This window comes from Narcine bancroftii, chromosome 1 (assembly GCF_036971445.1).
Source record: "Narcine bancroftii isolate sNarBan1 chromosome 1, sNarBan1.hap1, whole genome shotgun sequence".
Taxonomy (NCBI): Eukaryota; Metazoa; Chordata; class Chondrichthyes; order Torpediniformes; family Narcinidae; genus Narcine; species Narcine bancroftii.
The window spans coordinates 46,892,957-46,919,469 of NC_091469.1; the positions used below are offsets into that span (position 1 = coordinate 46,892,957).

Here is a 26,513-nt window from a genome sequence, read left to right on the forward strand (position 1 = left end):
TTTCAGTGAATAAAAATTCGTATTGCAAAAGTTGTTGTAATTAAATGCAGATGCCACACAATAAGTACAGTATATAGTCAATTCATCATTTGAGGCTTATTTTTAGAAAGTGTCACAGATAATGTAAGGATTTATTGCTTCTGCTTACCTGGAAAAAGGGATTGTGTTTAAACCACTGGTATCAGTTTGATACAACTGATTCGTTTGTTAAGCCATTTGACGTCTGTTGAAAGTAAACCACAGTACTGTGATTGGTGGTGTCACACATAACCAAATTGGTGAGATAACGGACTTCTCCAAAAGTTCACTGCTATTCCTATATTTTTTAAAAATTCTTCAGATGGATCAAATTCTCAGACTACAATGGTGGAATTAGAATTGGTATAATGTAACCAACTTTAGCATCCATATCTGCAATAACTATAATATCCCTGCAATAAATTATACTATATTTTTCTACTTTAATGTTAACAGGCTTGCATGTTAACAACAGATAATTATTCAGTAAAAGGAATTAATTGGCATCCAGTACACCTTTCAAGATTAGCAAAAGGAGTGCATGAAGAGGTGGATTATGTAGTTCCTGACTGGTGTCAATTAAACCCTTTCATACTCCCACTAACAAAGTAGGATGTAATTAACTGTAGGATGTAATTAACTTTAGGATATCTCCAAATTTCTAAATTTATATTGACTCACTTCATTTGATGAGATCTCGGCATGAGATTGGAGTTTAAACAAAATTGGAAAATGTTCCCCAGCAGCCAGGTCTATCTAAATTTAAGACTTGGCATATGTCAATGCCCTTTTGATAATAAACTAACTACATTTGTACCTGTCATTTGGCCTGGGCATAGCAAATCCAGTATTGGACAGCATGTCACCTCAATTATATTAGAGCTGATCAGTGATTCATTCATTTTGTCAAGTCCTTCAGTTCATACTTCAGGTCTGAGACTGAACAAGTACCATCTATTCTTTAATATCAAAATTGCTGTTTGGAAGTTGAAAAGAGGATCAAATGAGTACCTCGATAATTGAAAATATTTATACCCAACAGAGTATTGGGGCTCATGTCTACATCCCTCAAGATGGTTGCTCAGGTTGATAGGATAGTTAAAAAAGCCTATGGGATTCTGGGCTTCCTTAATAAGGGATTGTGTATAAGAGTAGAGAAGTGTTGCAGCTTTAAGTCTCTGAGATCACATTGGGAGGCTATGAAAAGAGTGCAGAGGAGATTTAGTTCAGGTTGTTGCCAGGATTAGAGGGCAGTTCTTATGAGGCAAGGTTGGCAAATCTGGGACTTTTCTCTTTGGAATGTAGAAGGATGAGAGGGTACTTGATAGAGGTCTACAAAATTGAGAGGCATAGATAGATTGGACAGCCAATACCGGTTTCCTAGAGTGGGAATAACAACCACTAGAGGACATGTATAAGATTAAGGGAGCAAAGTATAGGGGAGACATCGGGGCTAAGTTTTTTTTTAAACACAATTGTTGAGGCCTGGAATGCCTTGCCAGAAGTGGTGGTAGAGGCCGAAACATTAGGTGCCTTTAAAAGACAATTAGATAGGCACATAGGATTAAAGGAAAGTAGAAGGTTTTAGGGTAGTGAGGGTTTAGCACATTTATACAGTTTGGCACCACATGGGCTCAAGGGCCAGTACAGTGCTGTAGTGTTTTGATGTTTGATGTATACTGAATTTTACTTGTGTAATGCACGTGGCATCAGAAACAAAATGGATGACCTGGTTGTTTAGATTCAACTAAAAAGATATGACATTGTGGCCATTACTGAAACATGGCTCAATGTGGCGTGCGACTGAGAGCTCAATATCCGAGGATAGACAGTCTATAGGAAAGATAGGTAGGAGGGTAGAGGTAGAGGGGAGGCTCTGATGATGAGTATTGACACTAAAGGGACTTTGTGTCTAAAGCAGTACAATCAGTATGGGTTGAATTAAGAAATGCTACGGGTAAAAAGATTATATTAACAGTTATATACAGGTCCCCAAACAGCAGCTGGGAAGAGGACTATGAGATACAGTTAGAAATATAAAGGGCATGTCACAAAGATAATATTAAATTAATTATGGGAAATTTTAATATGGCAGGGAATTGGGAAGGACAAGAATTTACTGGATCACAGGAATGTGAGTTTGTAGAAAACCTAAGAGATGGATTCTTTTTAACAGCTTGTTGAGAATCCCTCCAGGGGATCCGGAGTTCTCGATTGGGTCACGTGCAATGAACTGGAGGTCATCAGGGAGTTAAAGGTCTTAAAATCTCTAGGAAACAGTGACCACAACATGGTTGAATTCAATTTCAAATTTGAAAAGGAAAAAGGTTATCTGATGCATAAATTTTTCAGTGGAATAAAGGAAATTATATTGGTAAGAGGAAAGAAATGGACCAAGTCGACTGGAAAAGCAAACTAGTAGGAGGAACAGAGCAGGAGTGGAAGATATTTTTGCAAATGATAAAAGGCATACAGAATAGATATATTCCAAGGAAAAGGAAATTAGTTAAAGGAAAGATGGTTACAATGTGGTTAACAAAATTAGTAAGGCCAAGATAAAACCAAAGGGGAGGGCATACAAGGAAGCTAAAACTAGTGGGAAATCAGAGGACTGAGATTCATTTAGAAAATTACAGAAAGAAATAAAGAAAGTCATAAGGAAAGAAAAGATGAGTTATGAAAGGAAACAATATTTAAAAAGATACTAAGTTTTTAAAAAATATGTAAAGAATGAGAGAGACACGTGTTGACATAGGACCGATAGAAAACGATTCTGGGGAAATTGTAATGGGTTACAAAGATATGGCAAAAGAATTAAATCAATATTTTGCATCTGTATTCACTGTGGAGAACATTAATAATATCCCTGACAGACAAAAGCTTCAGGGAGTTGAGTTGGATAGTTAAGATTAAAGACAGATAAATCTCCTGGACCAGACAAAGTTCACCAGTGGGTTTTGAGATTGTAGATCCTTTGGTAACAATCTTCCATAAATCATTAGTTTCTGGCATGATTCCAGAGGATTGGAAGGTTGCAAATATGGTTCTGCTGTACAAGAAAAGTGGGAAGCAGAAAAAAGGGAACTATAGACCTACAAGTCTGATGTTGGTGGTGGGGAAAATAGTCAATCCTCAAGGATGAAGTTATGAAATACCTGGAAATGCATGACAGGATAGGACCTAGTCATCATGGTTTTTTAAAGGGTAAATCATGTTTGACTAATCTATTAGTGTTTTTTTTTAAGAAATCTCAGGTAGGATAGACAAAGGGGAGGCTGTAGATGTCATTTACTTGGATTTTCAAAAGGCTATCGATAAGGTGCTGCATGTTAGGCTAATAAATAAAGACCCATGGAATTACAAGGACGCTATTAGATTTTTACCCCCTCCATAAATCTTCGTCCGCGAAGCCAAGCCAAAGAAGAAAAAAGAAAAAAAAAAAAAAAATTAGATTGGATAGAAAATTGGCTGATAGGCAGAAAGCAAAGGGTTGAAATTAAGGGATCCCGTTCAGAATGGCTGCCTGTAACAAGTGGTGTTCTGCAGGGGTCGGTCTTGGGGCTGCTGTTTACAGTTTATATTAATGATTTGGACTGGACTAAATAGTTTAGTGGCCAAATTTGCAGATGACATCCAGATAGGTGGTGGAGCAGGAACTGTTGAAGAAACTGTAAAATTGCAGGGGGATGTAGACAGATTGGGAGACTGGGCAAATGTATGGCAGATGAAGTACAATGTTGAGAAGTGTTCAGTTCTACATTTTGGCAGTGGAAATAAACAGGCAGAGTACTATCTGGGTGGGGGAAAAATTCAATCCTCTGAGGTGCAGAGAGACCTGGGCGTCCTTGTGCAGAGTAATCTAAAAGATGATGCCCAGGTGGGATTGGAATGCTTTGCTAGCATTCATTTAGAGAGGTATAGTGCTTAAGAGTAGAGAGGTGTTAATAAGGCTCTATGGGGCACTGGTGAGACCCCATTTGGAGTACTCTGTAGTTTTGGGCTCCCTATCTTAGAAAAGATGTGATGTTGTTGGTGAGGGTGCAGAGGAGATTTACCAAGATAATTCCTGGAATACAGGCACTGGAGTATGGGAACATTTGGCAGCTCTTGGGGTGTACTTGTTGGAGTATAGAAGAATGGGGGGGGGGGGGGAGGATCTCAGACATTTTGAATATTGAAAGGTTTTGACAGATGTTTCCTTTGATGGGCGAGTTGAGGACAAGGGATCATAGTCTTAAAATGAGAAGTTATCCAATTAAAACAGAGAAGAACTTCTCTAGCCAGAGGGTGGTGAATCTATGGAACTCACTGTCGCACAAAGCAGTGGAGGCCAGATCACTGGGAGCCTTAAACAGAAAATGGATATATCAAGGGATATGGGGAAAAGGCTGGTGATTGGAACTAGGGGTAGGTTTAGCTTAGTGCAGAGTCACGGAACAGACAAGATGATTCTATTATCTTGTGAAGTTTGGTGCAGTGAAGCCCAAAAACACTTGGGAGTCGATGTATATAGCTCATTAAAAACATCATTGGCAAGTACAAAATTTAATCAGAAGGTTAGTGGAATGAACTCCCAGAACACAAACAGCACTTCTGCATGCTCCATTTTAAGGCTAGATCTACTGACTTGAGTTCAGGTACCATTCTAGTTCCATCTACTCTGCACTTTCTCAAAGGATGAATTGCAAAGATATGACAAGGCTGGGCTCATTTCTCAAAATCTAGAAGATTTACAAGGTAGCATCTCAATATTAGAATTAGTTTTTTGGGAGGGAAAGTATGATTACAAATTTGGGTCTTCCCTTACACAAACAGCAACTGATATGTGTCCATTATTGACTTCAAAAATGATGGGGTTTTTTTTCTGTGAGTATATGGAATGGGCTTGCATCAATCAAAATCTCCAATGCAAGACAATAAATGTCACATGCATCATATGAACCTTGCAATCTTCATTCTACTTGAATAGATGAATGTCACTTCATATGTAAGCATGATCCAATTTCCACATTCAAATGTTCAAAGCTGGCCTTTTCCATTCTTATTTGCTTAGAATTACAATTCAAATCATTTCAGCATTTTAAATTCAAATCTTAGTAAATTAAACTGTTCAACTAATTCTAAACGAAATTCACACATTTAATTTCTGAGATTCATTTGGGGAAGGATTGTTTTTCTGTGTGCATATTATCAAATCTGTTTCCAGTTACAGTTTGAGTTCACTTGGCATCAGCTCGCCCTTCAGACCAGCCAGGAGGTTGTTTGCTGTCACTACAGACATCATGTTTCTGGTTGCATAGGTAGCACTTCCAACGTGAGGCAAAATAACTGCAAGAAAACAATGACAATATGAGACTTCAAGTTTACACCAAGAAATATTTGTTCAAGATACTGACTTAATTTTTAGAAAAATATTGTATTTTTTCCTAAGGTTAGAAGTAATTTTCTCCAACCCATAGGTGTAGATTCTTAACAATTCCCCCTCAGCCCCCTGTATCCAGGAACCACTCAGGATTCTGGGTGAGTCGGGATATTTGTCCCGTGGCAGGAGATTGATAAATCCAATTAAATCTTTTTTTCTTCTCTCTCCCATTCTATTTGACTAATTCTCTTTTTCCTGGGTAGATGGGAGGGAGGAGGGTTTAGGGTTTTTATCCTTACTCAGAATCAATATTTTTGTGTTTCTTTTATGTAATTGATGCATTTCATGTTGATTTGAAAATGTATATAAAATCATTTTAAAGCAGAACCATGGCAAGTTTCACATTCAGCATAAAACCCAATAGATAATAGGTGATAAGGATAAGGGATTTGTCTCATGTCATCAGAAGGTTCACTGCAACCAAAGTTCAATATATTCACATTTCATGAAATTGTAGAAATGAAAGGATTCCATTACCACACCAACAACAACAAAAATCTGTTACACCCACTCTGTAATTTGTAGCACATCATGTCATCTGAATACTTCTTAAACACAATGAGGGCTTCTGCATCTCTCAATCACATTGGAATTCCTCACCCACCCTCAGAATAAAAGACTTAATTCACAACCTTTGGCTATAGCCCCATTAAGACTCTGCTCAAAGTTTATGGGTCCCTTCTCTGTGAATCAGTCAAGTTGAGTTGGTTTCTTCCATACTTCAGTCAGTGGTCCCTGGGGTGGGAAGGGATGGAGGGGCTTATGGCACTCATTGAGAATGGCTGGCCTATATTTACCAATCACTTTATATTGTTCACCTCACTGCTGGATGAAATAGACCTATTGTATCTTGGGATTTTCATATTACTCTTCAATTAAATCTTCCTTCAGTCTCCTCTGCTCCAAAGACCCCGAGGTTACTGATTGGCCACTAAATTAACCCAGGTGTAGATTAGTGGTGGGTGTGTCAGAGTGGAGTTGATAGCCAGATATGAGCAGAGAGGTGAAAGGGAAAACAAGTGGTGGAATGGAATTAAACACATCTGGCAAAGCCTTGTCAGTCTATGTCATGGGAAAATTAAGTGAATATTCTCAGTTAATAAAAGAAAATAATATCTGATACTTTCCTAAAAACTACATCCACCTGCCTTCCCTTCAAACATGTAAACGAACATCGAACATCCCTCTGCACCTCTCAATATACCACTACTTATTGTGCTCCAGCACTTCTCCAGACAAATCCATTTGATACTTTACTGCCCAACTCTTCAATCCATTGATTTTTATTTGCAATTTTCAGGTTATTGTGCATCAAGTACATTTCTGTCATGTGCAAATTTAATTTTATCCCCCAAACCTATGTCAACAGGAAAGAAAAGACAAAACTGCCTCAGTTGTACAACTGTTCTCAATTAAGCAAACAAAGAATTACTGGAGGAACTCAGCAGGTTAGATAGCATCCATGGGTTGAAGTTATCAGTCAATACTTTGGGTCTGGACCTTTATCGAGACTCCCAATTTAGATTGTCTTTGTAAAGTTAAGTACATGACTGTCCATACAATTTCAGTTACAACTTACCACAGTTTTTTAGTGACAGTAGAGGATGGTCAGTGGGCAACGGCTCTGGATCTGTGACATCTAGTCCTGCTGCGGCAATCTGTCCCGTGGTCAAAGCCTCATAGAGATCACCCTGGTTAACCACTGCTCCTCTATAGGACAGAGAAATCATCAAAGAATATGCTTCAAGAAAATCTTTCATTTTTCACAAACTTGCAATGGAAGCTGTCCAACCTCCATAGTTTCCTGCCGTAACAATAAGCTCATAATTTCCCATATTTGCAATTGTTTTTCCATTTGAGATCTTGTCACTGATGTTTTCAAAGTTACATCTCAGACACATTACAGTGGTAACAGGTCTACAGCAGATGCCATCTCACTAGCTCTACACAAAGCCTGGAAAACCTAGACAGCAAAGATGCCTACATCTGGATGCTCTTTATTGACTACAGTTTGGCAAACTACACTATCCACCCCTCAAAACTGATCAGCAAACTCCATACCTCAGACTCAACAGCCCACTGTGTAATTGGATATGGATTTCCTCACCTCCAGACCACAACCAGTGAAGATTGGTAAGAACATCTCCACAATATTAATCAGTACCAGAGCACCACAGGGCTGTGTGCTTAGTCCCCTGCTCTTTACACCTGTGAACTGTGTGGCTTAGTACAACAATAGCACCATCTACAAATTTGCCGATAATTCCACGGTAGTGGGTTATATAAAGGTAGGGGAGGAGTCAGCATACAGGATGGAGATTGAAAACTTGGCTGAATGGTGCACCAACAACAACCTTGCACTCAATGTCACCAAAACCAAGGAGCTGATTGTTGACTTCAGGAAAGGAAAGCCAGAGATAGAATACAATCCAGTGATCATTGAGGAATCAGAGGTGAAGAGGGTGAGCAAAATTAAGTTCTTGGGAGTCACTATCTCAGATGATCTTTGCTGGACCTAACATACCAATGGCATCATGAAGAATGCATGTCAGCGTCTCTACTTCCTCAGGAGTTTGCAGAGGTTTGGCATGACACCAGAAACCCTGGGAAATATCTACAGAGGTGTGATGGAAAGTGTGCTGACTGGCTGCATCACAGTCTGGTATGGGGACACCAATACTCCTGACCATAAAGTCCTCCAAAAGGTAGTGGACAGAGCCCAGGACATCACAGGTAAAAACCTTCCCCGCTATTGAGTACATCTACAGGGAACGTTGCTGTCGGAAAGCAGCAGCAATCATCAAAGACCCACACCACCCAGCACATGCTCTTTTCTCACTGCTGCCATTAGGAAAGAGGTATAGGTGCCACAAAACTCACACCACCAGGTTCAGGAACAACTGCTACCCCTCCACCTTTAGACTCCTCAACAACGAACTCAGACTCATTTAAGGCCTCCTGTGCCCTTCAATTTTTTAAAATTCTCTCTGTATTGTCATCAGTTTGTTTACATTTGTTATCTGTTTATAGTTCTTTATTTGTTTACATGTATAAGCTGTGTACAATTTTTATTATGCACCACCAATTAGTGGTAATTCTGTTGTGACCACAGGAAAATGAATCTCAGGGTTATATGTATGAACTCTGACAAGAAATCTTAAATCATTTCACTTCCACCACTCACTTTGCTCTATCTGTCCAAGTACTGACTTTTAATGGAAAAGAATCTCTGCCACTGCTGTTCTGGTGGTGATTATTGTTAGGCTGTGGGTGCATTAAAAATGAGCCCTACCTCAACAACACCCATATTTAGCAGGCGGTGTTTCCTGCAGCTGATTGTAATTGTGAACTGGAAGCTTTGATGAATTCTCCCATCTCAACCATAGTTTTTCCAAAACCATTAACAGCTTTGTCATTCTTGACTGCACCAAAACCAGCTAATTTTGGATGTGAGAGGATTAATAGTAAAACTAGAAGTCAATAGGTCAGGTCCACAATAGAATATGTGTTTTATGATAATGGATATATTATCATACACACTAGTGCAACGTATGTATACATCAAAATTCTTACTTGCTGCAGCCAAACAGGTATTTCATGCAAAAAAAATCCCAAGTATGGAAAGATGTAATAATAGATAATAAATATTCAGTTACAATAGTGCAAGAAAAATGGCCAGAGAATAGACCCTTAAACGTCCAAGCATCTTTGGGAAGGGTTTTGTAAACCAGATGCCAAAACTCGAGACCCAATTGCTCAATTTACAAATCTATGTATTGCAGGAAAAGAGTACAGACCACACTTCAAAATAATTCATGGCACTGAAGGCCATTCAGCACACTGATATGCTGGCCAAAGTGAACTCTTTCAGTTAATTTCTCTGATAAACAGTTGGTAAATTTGAAGAACACCACATCATATTCTGGTTTGGTAGTATGAATACTGAATTCTCCACCTCCCAATCTCTGTAGTCATCCACCCAGTTCTCTCACACATATCTGTTCCTGTCACTCAGTTCTTATACCCATCTGCCACCCCCACATACACAACTTTAATTGTACACCAATCTCTTTCCTTCAGCAGCCATCTCCACCTTCACCCCCAGCTCCATTTGCCTTCCTTGTCGTTCATTAGTTCTATCACCCTTAGACTCCTCCCTTTCTCTTTAAAACTGCCTGGCTTCCTCTCTGACATAAAGCAGGCTTCAACGTGAAATATTGTCCATTTTCCCCCTTTGATGCTACCTGATCCACTGTACTCCTCCAGCATTTTATTGTTTTGGTTTTGGCTATTAACCTTATAGATTAAGTGTGCATCTAAGTCATTGTTAATATGGTGAGTGAGGTTTTCCAAACTCCGTCACCCTTTCAATCCCAGCCCCCACATTCCATTCATTGTTGGAAGGAATTTACCCAACTCCCATCTAATCCTGCCATCAATTAATTTAAACTTCTGTCCTCTTGTTATTTACCCCTCTGCTAAGGGAAACAGGCATTTCTTGTTTCATGTTCAACTGTGTGAGCCATTTGATTTTAAGATCTTAGTTAAAACTCCTCAGTCTCCTTTCTCCCAAAGACAACAATTCCTCCCTAGCCACTTACTGCACATAACCATAATTCCCAGCCCTGCCAACATCCATGTAAATCTCATCTCTGCCCCAAGTCCTTTCTGTGCAGACCAGAACTGGAGTACTCTATGGCCAAAGTAATCACTTGCACAGTCCCAGCAGGACATTACATTACCTCATTTCTCAGAATTGCATTCCTTTTGCTACTTCTGCACCCATCTAACCAGTGCACTGATAATTTCCTCCACTGTGGTTCTTTTTTCCTCACTATCTACCACTCTGACCATTTTGTTTTAAATAAGTCAATCTTAAATACCAATTGTGAACCTCCGCGCACATTTATGGAAAGTAACTGTCTCAAATAGGTATATAAGGAATCCTAGAAAGGGACTCAAGTTTATCTTGCTGGCTTTCTATCGTCATGAATAGATACAATAGAACAATAATGGAAATTGTAGACTAATAGTGGGATACAGTTTCTCTACTATCCTGTCATAGGCATTGCCATGAACTGAGAGAAATCCTTGCAGCAGAGACCTTTTACTCAGTGTGATGTTTCTGCAGATTAACTTTTGAACCGATGCAGTGAACTAGACATAAGCATTGCTATAAAGTTGTTTAAAATTGGCCTGTGACAAGTGAATTGCGGCCATTATGCAAAGCCGAGCATCACATCACCTACCTGCTTGTGTTAATAAATATTGCAGTCTTCTTCATTTTGGAAAACAGGTCCTTGTTAAACATTCCCTTTGTTTCAGAACTGAAGGAACAGGATACAACAATGAAGTTTGACTCTTCAGCCAATTCATGCAGAGGCACTGTGGAAGAAGGAAAACACAGATTCAAGCTGCCATATCTAGAATCCCATAACAGGATTTTATGAAATTGAACATTGTTTCCTACACTAACCTAAACCAGTTCACCAAATTGAGCAGTAATATGCTACACACGACTGCGTGCATTGATCATTTGGTAGTGAAATGAATAAAGGACAAAGAAATTCCAGGTCCATTCACAGAATTTGATGAGTTTTGAACAACACATTTATGGAAAGTAAACTGTTCAGTTACAAAGAATAAGGGCGGCATTTAGGGCCACGCTGTTACAGCACCGATGATTGGGACCAGGGGTCGAATCCCACACTGTCTATAAGGAATTTATACATTCTCACCATGTTGGTGTGGGTTATCCGCAGGAGCTCCAGTTTCTTCCCACTGTTCAAAAACATACCGGGTTGTAGGCTAATTGGGTGGGCACAGGCTTTTGGGCTGAAAGAGCCTGTTACCATGCTGTATGCCTAAATTTTCTTTTAAATTATCCTTTCACTATGGAAAACAGGAAAAGTAGCAGGAGGAACACACCACAGAGAAGCCATGCAAAGCAGCACAAATGAGAAAGCTGATATAGCTGAAGTCAACAAACTTAGAAAGAGAGAAAAGGTTGATAGACTTTAGGACCACATGTTCCCTGTCGGCTAAGGCAACCAACATGGCACAAAAGCGGTCCTCCAACATGGATTATTCTCCTTGGACAATGAGAGGAAATTAGGTTAGTTGTGATTAAGGAAATACAATATTTTGCTGCAATGTTTAGATATTAGTCTCTAGTTACAATAGGTAATCAATCAGATAACAAGGCACTAGATAGGTTCCAGTTTGGGTGAATTAATTTCATCATTGTTAGGTGCAGTTGTCTAAAGAATTTTGAAACCTGATTTTGCATTTTGTGTAAGAGATAAGAATCTGATTATGCACAAGATTGATTTTTCCATTTCAACGTATGTCAAGATTAGAGTTAGTAAAACTCTGATTATTCCAACACTGAAGGGAACAGAAAGTCCTCTCTGAGATGGAACTAAGACATCTTAAGTGGTAAGGTCTTAGATAAAATAGAAGAAACCCTGAGGGACAGAAATATGGAAAATAATTAGCTTACTATTATGACAAAAGCAACCAAACAGAGTGATAGGCAAGGTTGGGCAGGAGACTGATTACAATGTCCAAAATTTCCTCCTTACCGTATTCACCGTTTATCTTGGCAGCAGCTTCTGGCCTGGGCTGTCGACCAGTGTATAGGAATCTCTTCACCCCAAATGGTTTCAGTCGCTGAGCAACTGCAAGGCCTAAGGAAAGACAGAGTGCTTAAAAAAAACACTAAAAAATAAAGATTGCAAATCCTCACCTTCAGGAGGTAGGTTCTCTAATGCAGGCCACCATAGAAGCCAAGTTGTAAAGCAAAAGCTCAGAAAAAGCAAATTAATTACTGTCTACTTTCATGGATAAATGATGTTCAGAAGATCAGGAACATTTCCTCTTCTCAGTTAAAGATGATCCTGGTTAACTGAGTTTGGGGGAGGGGGGTGGTGAGAAGATAGGGTTTAGAATTCATCCAATAGCTAGAACCTGTTACATGATCTACTTGAGTCCTAACCTGTGATTTCCTTAGTTAAGTAAATGAAGTATAGAGAAAAATAGTGCTAATTAGTAAAAGGGCATTATCATATTGGTAATTCCTGTATCACTGTTTTTACAACAGGATTTATGTACCTCAAATTCATTGATAAAAATCAGAGACTACAGTTCACTGATAGAATCTAATTACCCAATAGAATTGGCAGATACGAAGGAAGGAGGAAAACAAGTGACATGGAGAATTTGCTACTTAGCAACACAAACTTGTTTTGCATTACTATAAGTAAGTCACTTAAAGAAATTATTGTCAGAATTTATCTTCTGATCCCTTATGCAACCTCCTTCCGAAAGCAGTAATTACAGTTTAAAGGTTGGTGTCAAAAACTGAAAATTATGGAAATTAATACAGCCAGCATCATGCAAACGTTAACTCACTTCTTTTCTACACAGATGCTAATTGGCCTACTGAATATTTTCATCATTTTTTGGTACTGTTTGAGATTTAGTTTCTGCAGATATTTGGCAGGGGGAAGAGGTGAGATGATTTATGACAAACGATGTCACCTTTGTTAGTCCAGGCTAGTTTATTTTCAAAATCAATTTGAACTAGTTCCTGGATTTTTTTTTCTTCCAAATGGACAGAGCATTCATCCCTCTTAACATTGACTGAAGAAACTGTTCTGCTAATAGGACAATCAGTTTGGTATTTCTGAAGCAACAGCTCTTATGCAATACAATTTTGCTACCACTGTATAACTTAAAATGGCAACAATCATGAACAAAAATTTTTCAAATTGTATAAATTCAGGCACCTTGGTTAATTAATTCACTGAAATAACTTGAGCAAGTAACAAAATAATTGGCCTTTCATTTTATTTAAGCAGCATGGAGATACCAAACACTAACTAAGCCATGCATGAATGGTTTTTTTTTTTGACAGCAGAAATAGGCTGCATTTTATTTTAATTTTCTGGTCACAACGTGCAAGGTACCAGTAATTGAATGTCTGAATGTACCTATTCTTCCCAGGCCTACAATTCCCACAGTACTTCCAGCCAAACCATAGCCGCACATCCACTGGGGTTTCCAGGAAGTCCATCCTCCACTGAAAGAGAAAATACAACTGGTAACTTCCCCCTGCAACGGAACAGATGGAAACATGGCAAGATCTTTTAGCAGGTTTATGGTTCCTCTGACTGCCACCTACTTTTTCACTTCTTCAGTTCCTTCTATCAGTCGGCGAGATGTTGCTAAAAGCAAGGCCACAGTGAGTTCAGCAGTTGCATCAGTCAGAACGTCAGGAGTGTAGCCAACACGGATTCCCCTTCAAACAAGAAATCATTAAAAACTACTAAACTAGCAATAGTGGGAGAGAAAGAAAATAGATTTAAGGAAACTATTGAATTGTTTAATGTCACATGCACAGAGACAAGGTGAAAGCTTCATTTTGCAGGAAACTCACACAGCAGATAGTGCAATAATAACAAATTAACTGTTGTAAGGGGTGCAGGATATGGAGAAAAGTACAGTTAGAAACAGTGCAAGGGTATCCTCTTTCGCCAATGAGACATCCATTTAAGAGTCTGGTAAACAATCCCTTCAATTTGGAGACGTGTTTTCCAGCTCCTGAATCTCCAGAGAACATTATCTAATGATAAAGGGATCACTAGGCCATAAACCCTTCTCAAAGCTAAATTTTCATATTCTTTAAAAAGCGCCTAATAAGCCATGGACAATGACAAAGAGAGTGACCACACACCAATGTGGAGGCAAGCAGGGCAGGAAGTAGCATTGGAACAGGACAGAGGAATAGTGCAAGATGAAAAGAGGGTGGCAATTTGCCAAGAGATTTCCACATTCTGCCCTAGTATGGTCCACAAAGGTTGTGGCACTCACACTGCAGTTCATTTGGACTTGCCCATTTTGACTTTGAATTAGAGGTTGTTTTACCGGTTTTTAATTTCTCCCAGTGAAAGGTGGTCAAATCCAACAGACATGGTGCTGATAACTTTCAAACTTGGCCCTGTAACAGAGCAAGAATTAACACTTTAGATGTGAACTGAAACACGAAAATCTACAGATGCTGTGATTGTAGTAAAAACACAGAAATGATGGAGAAACTCAGCAGTCTCGCAGCGTCTATAGGAGGCAAAGATATATTACCAACATCTCGGGCCTAAGTCCTTCCTCAAGGCATGAGTAAAAGATGACTTTCCCAACAATTCTGTGTTTTTATCTTAGATATGCAGCATTTATTTGGCCTTCCAGTTCTCTGGCAGATAGCAGACTGCCCCAGCTGCTGGGCATGTAGGTTGGGAAATCAATGGAGGGTGCAGAGATGAAGAATTTGTACCGCCATTCTATCTCATCATTTACTGTCATCCCCAATATTTCATCAGTGTTGGGCTGCTTGAAAAAAACAAACAGGATCAATTGATATTTAACTAATATTGGGTTAAATATCACCTTTACTATTCCACGAGATGTAGATAGAATTTTGCTGGTGTTTTTATGGAAAACCACAGTAGTGGACCAGGTCGGCCAGGGCTGAGCTGAATGCATCTGGGGAGGTTTCAATCAATCCTGTTGGATTGCTGTAAGGAGTACACATGGCTAAAGCTAGCTGACATGGCTGGCTCAGTGGCCAATGCTCTTATGCCAGGCTGCGGGCTGCCAATGACCATCTTGGGGTAGCAGGTCTCAGGTCCAGCATTAGTGAAACTGTGATGGTGAACAGGCCTCCCCAACAGCTTCCAATGGATTCAGAACTAGGGGTCAAGGAGATGCAAGCTTAAGTTCACCGCAGGACAGCATGCTATGCATCTACAGAGATTATGAGGATGCCAGAGACAGTGACATCAAAGGAGGTGCTGGGATCCATGGCCAATGGGTTAATCTGATGGATTCTCTTATATTTGCTTGTTTTAATAATGGTGCTGGATTATTTGGCATCAGGCAAACAGAGGAAAGGTTTTTGTGCATATAGCAATAAAATTAATCTTGAATTGAACTCAACATAAAATGATCCCCTGCTTACAAATTCTGACGCAACTTCTGTGATGCAAGTTCAGTGGTATACCTGCTGCTTGCAGAATCTCACTGTCGATTTTGTCTGTTAACATACAGTAGAGGCCATGAACCTCTGACATTCTCTTCAGCAGCTCTTCCTTGGGAACAGGCTCATCAGAGTCCCATTGCTGAATCTTGCAGCTGAAACACAAGAGAAGTGGACTATAAATGTTGTCACATCCCTCCACCCTCCATCATTTACATCATTCCATCCAAAATGCAACTGGACATTACTAGACTTGCAATTAAAAAATCCAGTCTAATTACGTAGCACCATCCTTGTCACTGGAAAATTCTGTTGGTTTAGTCCCAGAGGCAGGTGAGTCAATGCCACATTATGCATAAATAGTAAAAGGACATCACCTCTACCTTGGACAGCTCTCAGATACCTCCTTACGCTTTCTACAGGGCCCCACCGCACAGCATCAAGCCATTGTCTCCAATATTATCTTGAACCTCATCACCTCTGGTCACCTTTCTCCACGGCTCTAAACCTCATTGTTTCCCATCCCTACACTGCCTAGTTCTACCTCCTACCCATACACCTACCCAATTATCCAGGTAGTCCATCGTTTCCATATGCTCCTGCCCACTGAACTAGTATAATCTTTCCTTGACTCCATTTTGTCTCCCCAGTCCAATCCCTCCCTTCCTATATCCACGATACCTCACATGCCCTCCTCTTTAATAACTTCCAATTCCCTGAACTTGACTGTCTCATTTTTACTATGAATGTCCAACCTCTTTACACCTTCATCCCCTAGATAGAAGGCCTCAAAGCCCTTCTTTTTTTAAGAGACATAACCATCACCACCCTCCTCCATCTGGCAGAACTTGTCTTACCCTTAATAATTTCTCCTTTGACTCATCCTACTTTCTCCAAATCAAAGGAGTAGCCCTGGGTATCCATATGGGTCCCAGCTATGCCTTGTTGGCTTTGTGGAGCAAGGCCCCTCAACTCTTTTTCCCTAATATTGATGACTACATGGTGCTGCCTCATGCACGTCATGAGCTTATCAACATCATTCACTTTGTTGCCAACTTTCACCCCGACCTCAAATTCACCTGATCCATCTCCCGCAACACTCTCCTTTCTTGATCTCTTTTGTCTTCATCTTGGGAGACAAGCTTTCTACAGACAGATTTTTTTAAACCAATCAACTCCCATAACTACCTTAATTATACTTCTTCACACCCAGCCCCCTGCAAGGATTCTATTCCTTTCTCTCAATTTCTCCATTTCCATCGTATCTGTTCCCAAGATGAGGTCTTCCGGTCAAGATCATCCAAAATGTCCTCCATCTTCCAAAAATGTGGCTTTCTCTCACCTACCACCCCACCAGCCTCCACAATCAACACATTATCCTCTGAAATTTCTGCCACCTACAACATGATCCCACACTAGACACATCTTCCCCTTTCTCCCTCCATGACTCCCTCATCCACTCATTCATTCCTGTGACCGCAGGAAGTGCCTCACTTGAACCCACCGCCTCACACTCTACCATTGAGGGCCCTAAACGGACCTTCCAGGTGAAGTAACACCACTTCTATATCTGTAGGAGTCATCTACTGCATCTGGTGCTTCCATTATGGCCTTCTCTATATTGGATGCAGACTGGGAGATCGCTTCACTGAGAACCTTCACTCTATCTGCATCAGTGGCAGAGATCTCCCAGTGGCCAACCTCTTTAATTCTGAGCCCCACTCCTACGCTGATATCTCCATGGCCTTGTACTGTCAAACTAAGACCACCCATAAATTTGAGGAGAGACACCTAATTTTCGATCTCCGCACTCTCCAGCCAGATGGCATCAATGTCTATTTCTCCAGTTCCTGCTAGCCTCATCCCCATTCTTCTGCTTTCTTCTTCATCCCTCTGTCCTCTTTGCTCCAGCTCTCGACCCACCTCCCTTTTGTTATCTTTATTTTCTCTAGAAAGATAATAGAGAGACAGAAGAACAAAATTAGAGGAACCCTCTCACCCCCCAAAAAACAAGAAGAAAGAAGAAAAACTAAGAGAAAGAATAAGAAAAAGAAAAGATTGGCTTCACCTCTGATAAACCCCACTCCCATCAAGGGACAAATAACCTGACTTATCTAGGGTCCTCGGCGCTGCGAGCACAGATGGAGGGAGAGATGGGGGGATCGTTAAAGATTTAACCCAATGTACCTTGGGTATTAATTCCATATTCTTAAAAATAACATCATACCTGTTTCTGAGGTTATAGGTGATCTTCAGGGGACCCACTTCCCTCTCCATTTGCTGGCGTGCTCTTCCTCCTTTATCGACTTATTACCTCCTTCCTGTGGGACTGTGCTCCTCTCCCTGCCCCTCCCCCTCCACTATTTTGTTCGGGACCTGCCTACATTTTGTTCATACCTCAATGAAAGGATCAAGTCAGAAACATTGGTTATGTATCTTTACCTTTGCTATATAAAGTACACTGACTTGCTGAGTTTCTCCAGCATTATGTTTTCCCTTTTTCTCTTCAGGACACCTCAATTGCTGCTTAGGAGACCATAGGGAGTGAATATTGATTGGAGGATGGGATAGCAAGTCGAACTTGCTGCCCATCCCTACCTTTTATCTGGATATAAAAGGCTATTCTTCACTCTTGTCGGACTTCTGCCAATTTGGAGCAGACCTGGAGCTGCGAACAGACTTTGGGCAACATGCCTGAGTGCCCCAGACTGATGGCTGATGTAAACAGCGTGTGAAGGGTTTTTAGGCAAACAAAGATTTCAATTAATAATGGAAAATAGTAAAAATGTTTAATGATCAACTTTATTAATAAAATGTTAAACAATTAACAAATAATTAAAAGAAAGTACATTGAATAAAGCACTTAAACTTTATCCATGGAAAGTTAACTATTTAGAGGAATGGATCTCCATGACAAAAGTAACCTAATGGCATAAAGTTGATAATGGATGCTAAGTGCACCGGACCCTTTCCTGAGCAGGTCAGTGCTCCTCTGCTGCGTGTTTCAGCAACATCTGACCTCTACCTCATATCCTGGGCAACATATGGTCCAAGATGTCCTGAGCGGCATAGGCCTTGACAATGAATTATAAGGTTGGATGGTTTGACCCATCATTGCCTCTGAATGACTGACCTGGCAATGGAACATAACTCCTATTATAGCTTTTGTGTATGGAAGGATTAGAAGAGGTTAAAATTATTTAATAAACTCCTACTTTTTAAATAGTGCTTCTTCTATAGGTCTATAAGTTATTGGACCCACATGTAAAATTATCCGTAACAAAGGCAGATTATTAGATAATTTTTATTTGATTTAGATACAAAAGATTGTTACGACACTAAATGTCCAACCAGAAAATAGCACAAAAGTGACTGAATCTTTTTGACCAATCTCCCACGTGGGACCTTGTCAAAGGCCTGAATAAAGTCCATGTAGACATCATCCACAGACTTTCCTTCATCAACATTCCTGGTAACCTCTGTGAAAAACTTTATAAGATTGGTGAGAGATGACCTACCATGTACAATGCCATGCTGACTATCTCTAATTAATTCCTGTCCATCCTAGTACTTATAAATCCAATCTCTTTGGAAACCTTCCAATAACATACCCACTACTGATTGGAGTGAGAGAGAGCTAAAATAGGAAGTGCTGCTGTGCTCTGTCCCATCTCTGGGGAAGAGGAAGAGTGGGGGGGGGGGGCGGGGTTGTGGCAGGGTTAAGTTCAGTAAGCTTTTGAGGTCGCAGATCCACTTCTGCCCAGCATTTACCTATGGCCTACTGCTCTTCAGAATCTGTCAATTTTCCTTAAAGTCTCACGCACTCTCCCTCGCACAACCTCACTGTTTCCCAACCCCATGTTGCCTGGTTCTACCTGCTACCCAAGATCACAAAAAATCAATTGTCCTGGCAGACCCATGGCTACCCACATTGGCCCCAGTTATACCTGCCTTTTTTTTGGCTATGTGGAACAATCCATGCTACAAGGCTGTGGTAAACATTTTGGCTGTGTTAGTACTTGTTATAGTTTGTCTGGACACATCCTTGCTGACTTGCCTGAGGCTCCATTCTATTGTTAATAACAACCTATCAGTTTCTATACAACTCCTAGTTTTTTTTTAAGTAATTGATAATGCATCAATTTTATTAACAACATTTTTTTTCATAAAGGAGCAGATTTTGAAACCAGAAAACTGGACCTCAACCCACAATCGCCGGACACATCTAACAGTTTCAAACTCTGGTTGCGTTGCTTTGAAGGGTTCCTCCAAGTCTCCTCTACTATCGTTCAATCAGAAAAAGACAGACTGCAAATACTGTATTCACAGGACAGACCCCTAGTATATTCGATGGTCAGGGATGCCGAATCACACCCAGAGTAGGTGGGAATACTGAACAGCTGGTACCGGAGGAAGGTGATTGAGGTCTACACTAGGCACCATCCAGCTACTCGAAAGCAGCAAACCGGGGAATCGAGCACTGAGTACCTTCGGGCCATATGAGCTCCCAGACAGGCCTGCGACTGCAAGGCCATGATGAACACAGAGGACCTCATCAGCGATGCTTATGTCTCAGGCGTCAGATCCAGCTATATCCAGCAGACACTGTTGGAGCAGGGAGAGCTCAACGTACAGAAGACAGTCAAACTAGCCAACTCACTAGAGATGGCCCTCCAAAATATGGACGCATACTCAGCCAACAATGTGGCTGCCTCATGGTTACTGTAGCCGCCGCCATCTTGGGAGGGCTGCAAGCCTGCAGAACACCACCACTACATCCCGCCAGCAATGCATCCAGGGCTGCTGTACTCCACAAGCACCCGAAGTGCTACTTCTGCGGCCTGCGCAAACACCCTAGAAAACGCTGCCCAGCAAAAGATGTGATTTGCTCTAGCTGTGGAAAGAAGCGATTATGCAAAGGTTCATAAAGGTTGCCCTCTAAACCCAGCAGTGCCACATGTGGGCCACCATCATGGATACCGCCATCTTGGAATTGAACACTCTACTGCATCTATGGAGTCTGACAGCAATTCAACACTGGCCTCCATCACACTGGATCAAGGAAGCCCTCACCAACTCAACAGATTGATGATGGACATCGGGGTAAATGGTCACGAGACGAGCTGCGTGCTTGTTGGTGGGAGCATGGAGAGCTTCTTCCACCCTAACATGGTGCAGCATTACTTCCTCATGGAAGTGATTAAAAAAATTGATGAGGGTAGGATGGTAGATGTGGTCTATAAGGATTTCAGTAAGGCATTTGATAAGGTCCCCCACGAGAGACTCATCCGGAAAGTCAAGAGGCATGGATCAGTGGAACCTTGGCTGTCTGGATAAAAAATTGGCTGAAACATTATGAGCCTTTAGACAAGAGAGTAGTGGTGGAAGGGAGATACTCTGCATGGAGGGTAGTGACTAGTGGAGAGCCACAGGTATCAGTTCTAGGCCCCTTGCTCTTTGTGATTTTTATAAATGATCTGGATGATGATACAGAAGGTTGGGTGAGTAAGTTTGCGGATGACACAAAGATTGGAGGAATAATAGATGGAGATGAAGGTTGTCAGAGGTTGCAAGAGGACATACACAGGATCCAGTGTTGGGCAGAAAAATGGCAAAATTAGTTCAATCTGGACAAGTGTGAGGTGATACATTTTGGCAGGACAAATTGAAAAGGTGAGTATAGGGTTAATGATTGGTTAATTAAGAGCCTGATGGATGAACAGAGGGATCTTGGGGTTCGTGTCCATACATCCCTCAAGGTCACTGCTCAGATTGATAGGATAGTTATAAAAGTCTATGGGATTTTGGGCTTCATTCAAAGGGGGATTGTGTATAAGAGTAGAGAAGTCATGTTGCAGTTTTTAAGTCTCTGGTGAGATCACATTTGGAGTATTGTGTCCAGTTCTGGTCACCTCATTATAGGAAGGATGTGGAGGCTATGGAAAAGGTGCAGAGATTTAATAGGATGTTGCCTAGATTGGAGGGCATGTCTTCCGAAGCAAGGTTGGCAAAGCTGGGACTTTTCTCTTTGGAATGTAGAAGAATGAGAGGGGACGTGATCGAGATCTACAAAATTATGAGAGGCATAGATAGGTTGGACAGCCAATACCCATTTCCTAGGGTGGGAATAAGAACCACTAGAGGACATATGTATAAGATTAATGGAGTAAAGTATAGGGGAGACATCGGGGTGTTTTTTTTTTTTGTTGAGGCCTGAAATGCCTTACCAGGTGTGGTGGTAGAGGCTGAAACATTAGGGGCCTTTAAAATACTATTAGATAGGCACATGGATGAAAGGAAAGTAGGAGGTTTTAGGATAGGGAGGGTTTAGCACTTTTATATGCTTCAGCACAACATGGAAGGCCGAAGAGCCTGTACGATGCTGTAATGTTTTCATGTTTAAGCCACAGTCTCTATGGCCTTGAAGTCCTATACGGCAGATGTTAATGGGTATTGCATAATAAGTTTGACTGTCAGGGCACAGACTACAAAGCCTTTAAACTCCTCTTGAAGCCACAGTTCTGCACTGCCATGCTGCTGGGGCTTCAATGCCACTTTAAAAGTGTGACGAAGGAGTATGATGGGCCCCATTCCCCCCGACCCTGCCCTTCACTGTCTGTAACCAACAGTTTTTAAACCCCCCTCTTTACTTCAACAGCATTAAGCCCCCGGCCTCTCCTCCCACCGTTTCCAGCAGCAACCCGCAGATTGCTCACCGTGCATTTCAACCCTCAGGATCTCCCCTTTCACTGCTATTCACTAACCTCACCCTGAAAGTAAACCTGTTGCAACCAAAATTAGGCAGTAAAGTGCTGTGGAATAGGCCTTTATTAGGTTGGAGGTGCAGCAGCTGCTGAATGAAGAGATCAATGAGGTCAGTAGGCAAATGGAATGTTGGCCTTCATCGCTAGAGGAACTGAATTCAGGAGTAGGGAGGTAATGTTGCAACTGTATAAGCTACTGGTGAGACCGCTCCTGGAGTACCGTGTCCAGTTCTGGTCTCCATATTTGAGGAAGGATATACTGGCTTAGGAAACGGTCCAGAGGAGGTTTACTAGGTTGATCCCTAGGATGAAGGGGTTGACTTATGAGGAAAGATTAAATCATCTAGGATTGTATTCGCTCGAGTTCAGAAGAATGAGAGGAGATCTTATAGAAACATATAGAATTATGAAGGGTATGGATAGGATAGATGTAGGAAGGTTTTTTGAACTGGCCGGGGAAACTAAAACGAGAGGACACAGTCTCAAGATTCGGGGGAGTAGATTTAGGACTGAGATGAGGAAAAATAGTTTTTCCCAGAGAGTAGTGAATGTTTGGAATTCTCTAGCCAGGGAAGTGGTTGAGGCTGCCTCATTAAACATATTTAAAATACGGTTATATAAATTTTTACATGATAGAGGAATTAGGGGATATGGGGAGAAGGCAGGTAGATGGAGTTAGAAATTAGATCAGCCATGATCGTATTGAATGGCAGAGAAGGCTCGATGAGCCATTTTTGGCCTACTCCTGTTCCTACTTCCTATGTTTAGTACCAACCCCTGGAAAGCCAAAGTGGTGGTGATAAAGAATGGAGAGAAACACAGAATGGTCATTGACTACAGTCAGACCATTAATAGATATATGTAGTTGGACGTGTACCCTCTTCCCCGCATATTCGACATGGTAAACCAAATCGCTCAATATTGGATATTCTCTGCTATTGATTTAAAGTCAACATGCCACCTGCTCCCTTTCCACCTGGAGTTCCACTAATATACTGCCTTTGAGGCAGATAGCCACCTCTACCATTTCCTGAGGGTTCCCTTTGGCATCACCAGTGGGGGTCTCATTTTCCAGCAGGAGATGGATCAATATGGTTATGGTTAAATGGTAGACCAGCACGAGCTGCAGGCTACATTCCTGTATCTGGACGTCACCATTTGCAGCCATGGCCTGCAGGATCACGTCGCCAATCTCCAAAATTTTTTCCAAATCAACAAACTCCTTAACCTTACATACAATAAGAATAAATGTGTATTTTGTACAACTCACCTTGTCACCCTTGGCTACATCGTAGAGGACAGAGCCATTGGCCCCCATCACAAAAGTGTGCACCCTCTTTTGGAACTCCCCCTTCTCCACAGCTTCAAAGCTCTGAAAAGGTGCCTGGGCTTCTAATATGTCCAGTGGGTCCCCAATTATGCAGACAAAGCCCGACCTCTTGTCAAATCTGCCTCTTTTCACCTGACATCAGAGGCCCATGCAGGGTCAGCCACATCAAGGCGGACATTGCCAAGGCCGCGATGCACCCTGAGAATGAATCCACCCCATTGCGGGTGAAGAGCGATGTGTCCGACTTCGCCCTGACTGCCGCCCTTAACCAGGGGGGCAGACCCATAGCCTTCTTTTTCCATACCCTCCAGGGTCCTGAAATTCAACACTCCTCTGTCAAGGAGGAGGCCAAGCTATTGTCGAGGTGGTACAGCACTGGAGATACTACCTCGCCGGCAAATGATTTACCTGACCGACCAATGTACATTTGCTTTCATGTTCAACAACCAGCAGCGAGGTAAAATCAAAAACGACAAGATATTGAGGTGGAGAATTGAACTTTCCACCTACAACTACAATATCTTGTTCAAGCCCAGGAAACACAATGAGCCCCAGATGCCCTGTCACATGAAACATGTGCCAGCACTCAGATAGACTACTTACAAGCCCTCCACAGCGATCTCTGCCATCCCAGGGTCACTAGATTCTGACTTTATCAAAGCCTGCAACCGAGCTTACTCCATTGAGGAGATCAGGACCATGACCAGAAACTGTCAAGTCTGTGCAGACTGCAAACCACACTTCTATAGGCCAGGTTACCCACCCCTTTGAACAGCTGAGTATTGATTTCAAGTGGCCCCTCCCCTCCTCTGACTGCAACGTGTACTTCTTCAATATCATTGATGAGTACTCACTTTTCACCATCCCCTGCCCACTGCCACAATCATCAAGGTCCTATGCAATCTCTTCACCCCGTTCAGGTACCCCTGCTATATCCATAGCGATCGGGGGTCCTCTTTTAATAAGCTGCTTCATTACCTGCTGGCCAAAGGCATCGCCACCATCAGGACCACCAGCTACAACCCCCGAGCAAGCAGGCAGGTGGAAAAGGAGAATGTCACTATCTGTAAGGCCATCCTCCTAGCCCTAATGTCTAGAGGCCTTCCAGTCTCCTGCTGGCAAAATGTCCTCCCTGATACGCTCCACTCAATCAGATCGGTCCTATGTACAGCCACCAATGCCATTCCAGAAGAATGTTTTCCTTCCCTAGGTTGGTTGATATCCCCAAGCCAGTCCTACCATGGAAGCATGTGAGGAGCCATAAGTCTGACTCACTGGTCGAAAGGGTCCATCTCCTCCATGCCAATCCCCAATACGCCTATGTGGCGTGCCCTGATGAGCGCAAGAACATGGTCTGGGACCTGGCGCCTTGAGTCCCTGTGACCATTGCTCACTACCCTGCACCCACTTCACCTACCGCTTCCCACGATGCACTAGGCATGTTACCCCAGCCTCAGTGGGTGGCATGCCAGATCCATCACCATACATGTACCAAGCCAATGCTGACGACAGGATTTAATAGCTGCGCCACAGCCAGTACTACAATGGTCGCAACGGCAGACCAGACCCCCTAAAAAACTCAATCTGTAAGAACATTTAATTCACTTCACCCCGCTGGACTCTTGGTAAAACGAGGGGTGTGTGTGTGGAATGTGGTATGTTTGGATGTGTTAGGACACACCCCTTGCTGTGTCTGAGGCTCCTCCCACAGACCCCTGAATAAAGGTGACTGTGCCACAGCTCCCTGAAAGGAGGGCTCAGGCCCAAAACGTCCTTATATCTTTACCTCCTCTGGACGCTGCGAACCTGCTCCAGCATTTCTGGATCAGGCTCACTGGCTATGAATTACTCGGACTATTCTTACAGCCTTTCCGGAAACTATGCCAAGTATCAATCCTGTACGGAGCCTGCTGAAGAGCGCGGCGAAAGAACCAAAGACTTGTTGACCCAAACCAAGGCTTTTATTAACTAGAAGACTGGAGCATATCACAAGTAGGTCGACCAGTCCAGAATGACCTGGTCTGGCTAGGAGCAATCCTTTAAGACCTGCCAGTAGGCGTGGCTACACTCTCAGCCAATCACAGCCATCCTACACACATTGGAGATAGAATCTGTACTAACACACCTGCATTCAGTACTTACTCCTTTAATAAATGTCGGGGCCTCTTTCCGCAAACTGCATTATTCTCGAACAGGGTCACTGGAGTGAGCGAAAAGCTCTGGGTTAATTGCCAGGCGTTGCTCACACTAAGGCGCTGCCTCACTCCCGCGGCCCATTTCTCTCCCACTCCCCGCCCGGACAGGGACTTCGTCCCTCCCACAAGGTGAATGATCGGACCCTGGTCCACCCTTCAGCCCGCTCTGCGTACTCACATCCCGGACTCGGTCAATACCCTCAACCCGTCCTCCGGGATCCGACGGGTCACGAACACCTTCATCAGCTTCTGTGTGGCCCTCATCGCCGCGCAGACCCTTCCACCCGTGGCGAGCGGCAGACGCACGGAGCCCGGCCCAAGGCTACCCCCTGGCGAGGAAAGGAGGCGCTGCAGCGTGGCTGCCGGAGACCAAGACCGGGACCGCCCCGGCTCGGTGTGGAAGATCAGAGGCGTGGCGAGACAGGGAGCCCGCTCACTGCTTCCACCTCGTGGGAGAGGAAATAAAAAGAGAACATGCTGGTAAGGCTCAGCAAGTCGGGTGGAATATATGTATGACAAGATGCACCACGGAGAACCTTCATCAGAATCTTTCCAGCACTTCCAGATGATCTGATATCCATCTACTGATGCGGATTGGCAAAGTATTACTGTGCATGCATAATTAGTTGAGTTGCCCAATTTTATGACTTGTTCTTATAATAAATTTTGATTCTGATACTTCTTTATAATGCCTGCACACTTTAGATAGGTGGAAATCGCTCCAAAACTCTCGTTTAAACTGAAGCTTTCC

At 42.2% G+C, this 26,513-nt stretch overlaps 2 protein-coding genes across 3 annotated transcripts in view; one reads left to right on the forward strand and one right to left on the reverse strand.

Annotated features, from left to right (window-relative positions):
• LOC138757841 (zinc finger and BTB domain-containing protein 5) overlaps nucleotides 1-10,855 on the forward strand; it is a 34,060-nt gene extending 23,205 nt beyond the window's left edge. For both annotated transcript variants that reach the window (XR_011353925.1, XR_011353924.1), the window contains one exon: nucleotides 10,766-10,855. The gene's annotated coding sequence lies outside the window, so the exon portion shown is untranslated. The remainder of the gene's footprint in view (nucleotides 1-10,765) is intronic.
• Nucleotides 1-26,171, reverse strand: LOC138757847 (glyoxylate reductase/hydroxypyruvate reductase-like). The gene is made up of 9 exons (XM_069925850.1): nucleotides 25,941-26,171; nucleotides 15,498-15,628; nucleotides 14,369-14,441; nucleotides 13,626-13,742; nucleotides 13,435-13,523; nucleotides 12,025-12,129; nucleotides 10,690-10,825; nucleotides 7,020-7,150; nucleotides 1-5,346 (listed from the first exon to the last, which is right to left on the reverse strand). Exons 1-9 carry the CDS (start codon nucleotides 26,024-26,026, stop codon nucleotides 5,225-5,227), a joined length of 990 nt encoding a protein of 329 aa, XP_069781951.1. The 5' UTR covers nucleotides 26,027-26,171; the 3' UTR covers nucleotides 1-5,224.
• Between the last annotated feature and the right edge of the window lie 342 nt (nucleotides 26,172-26,513).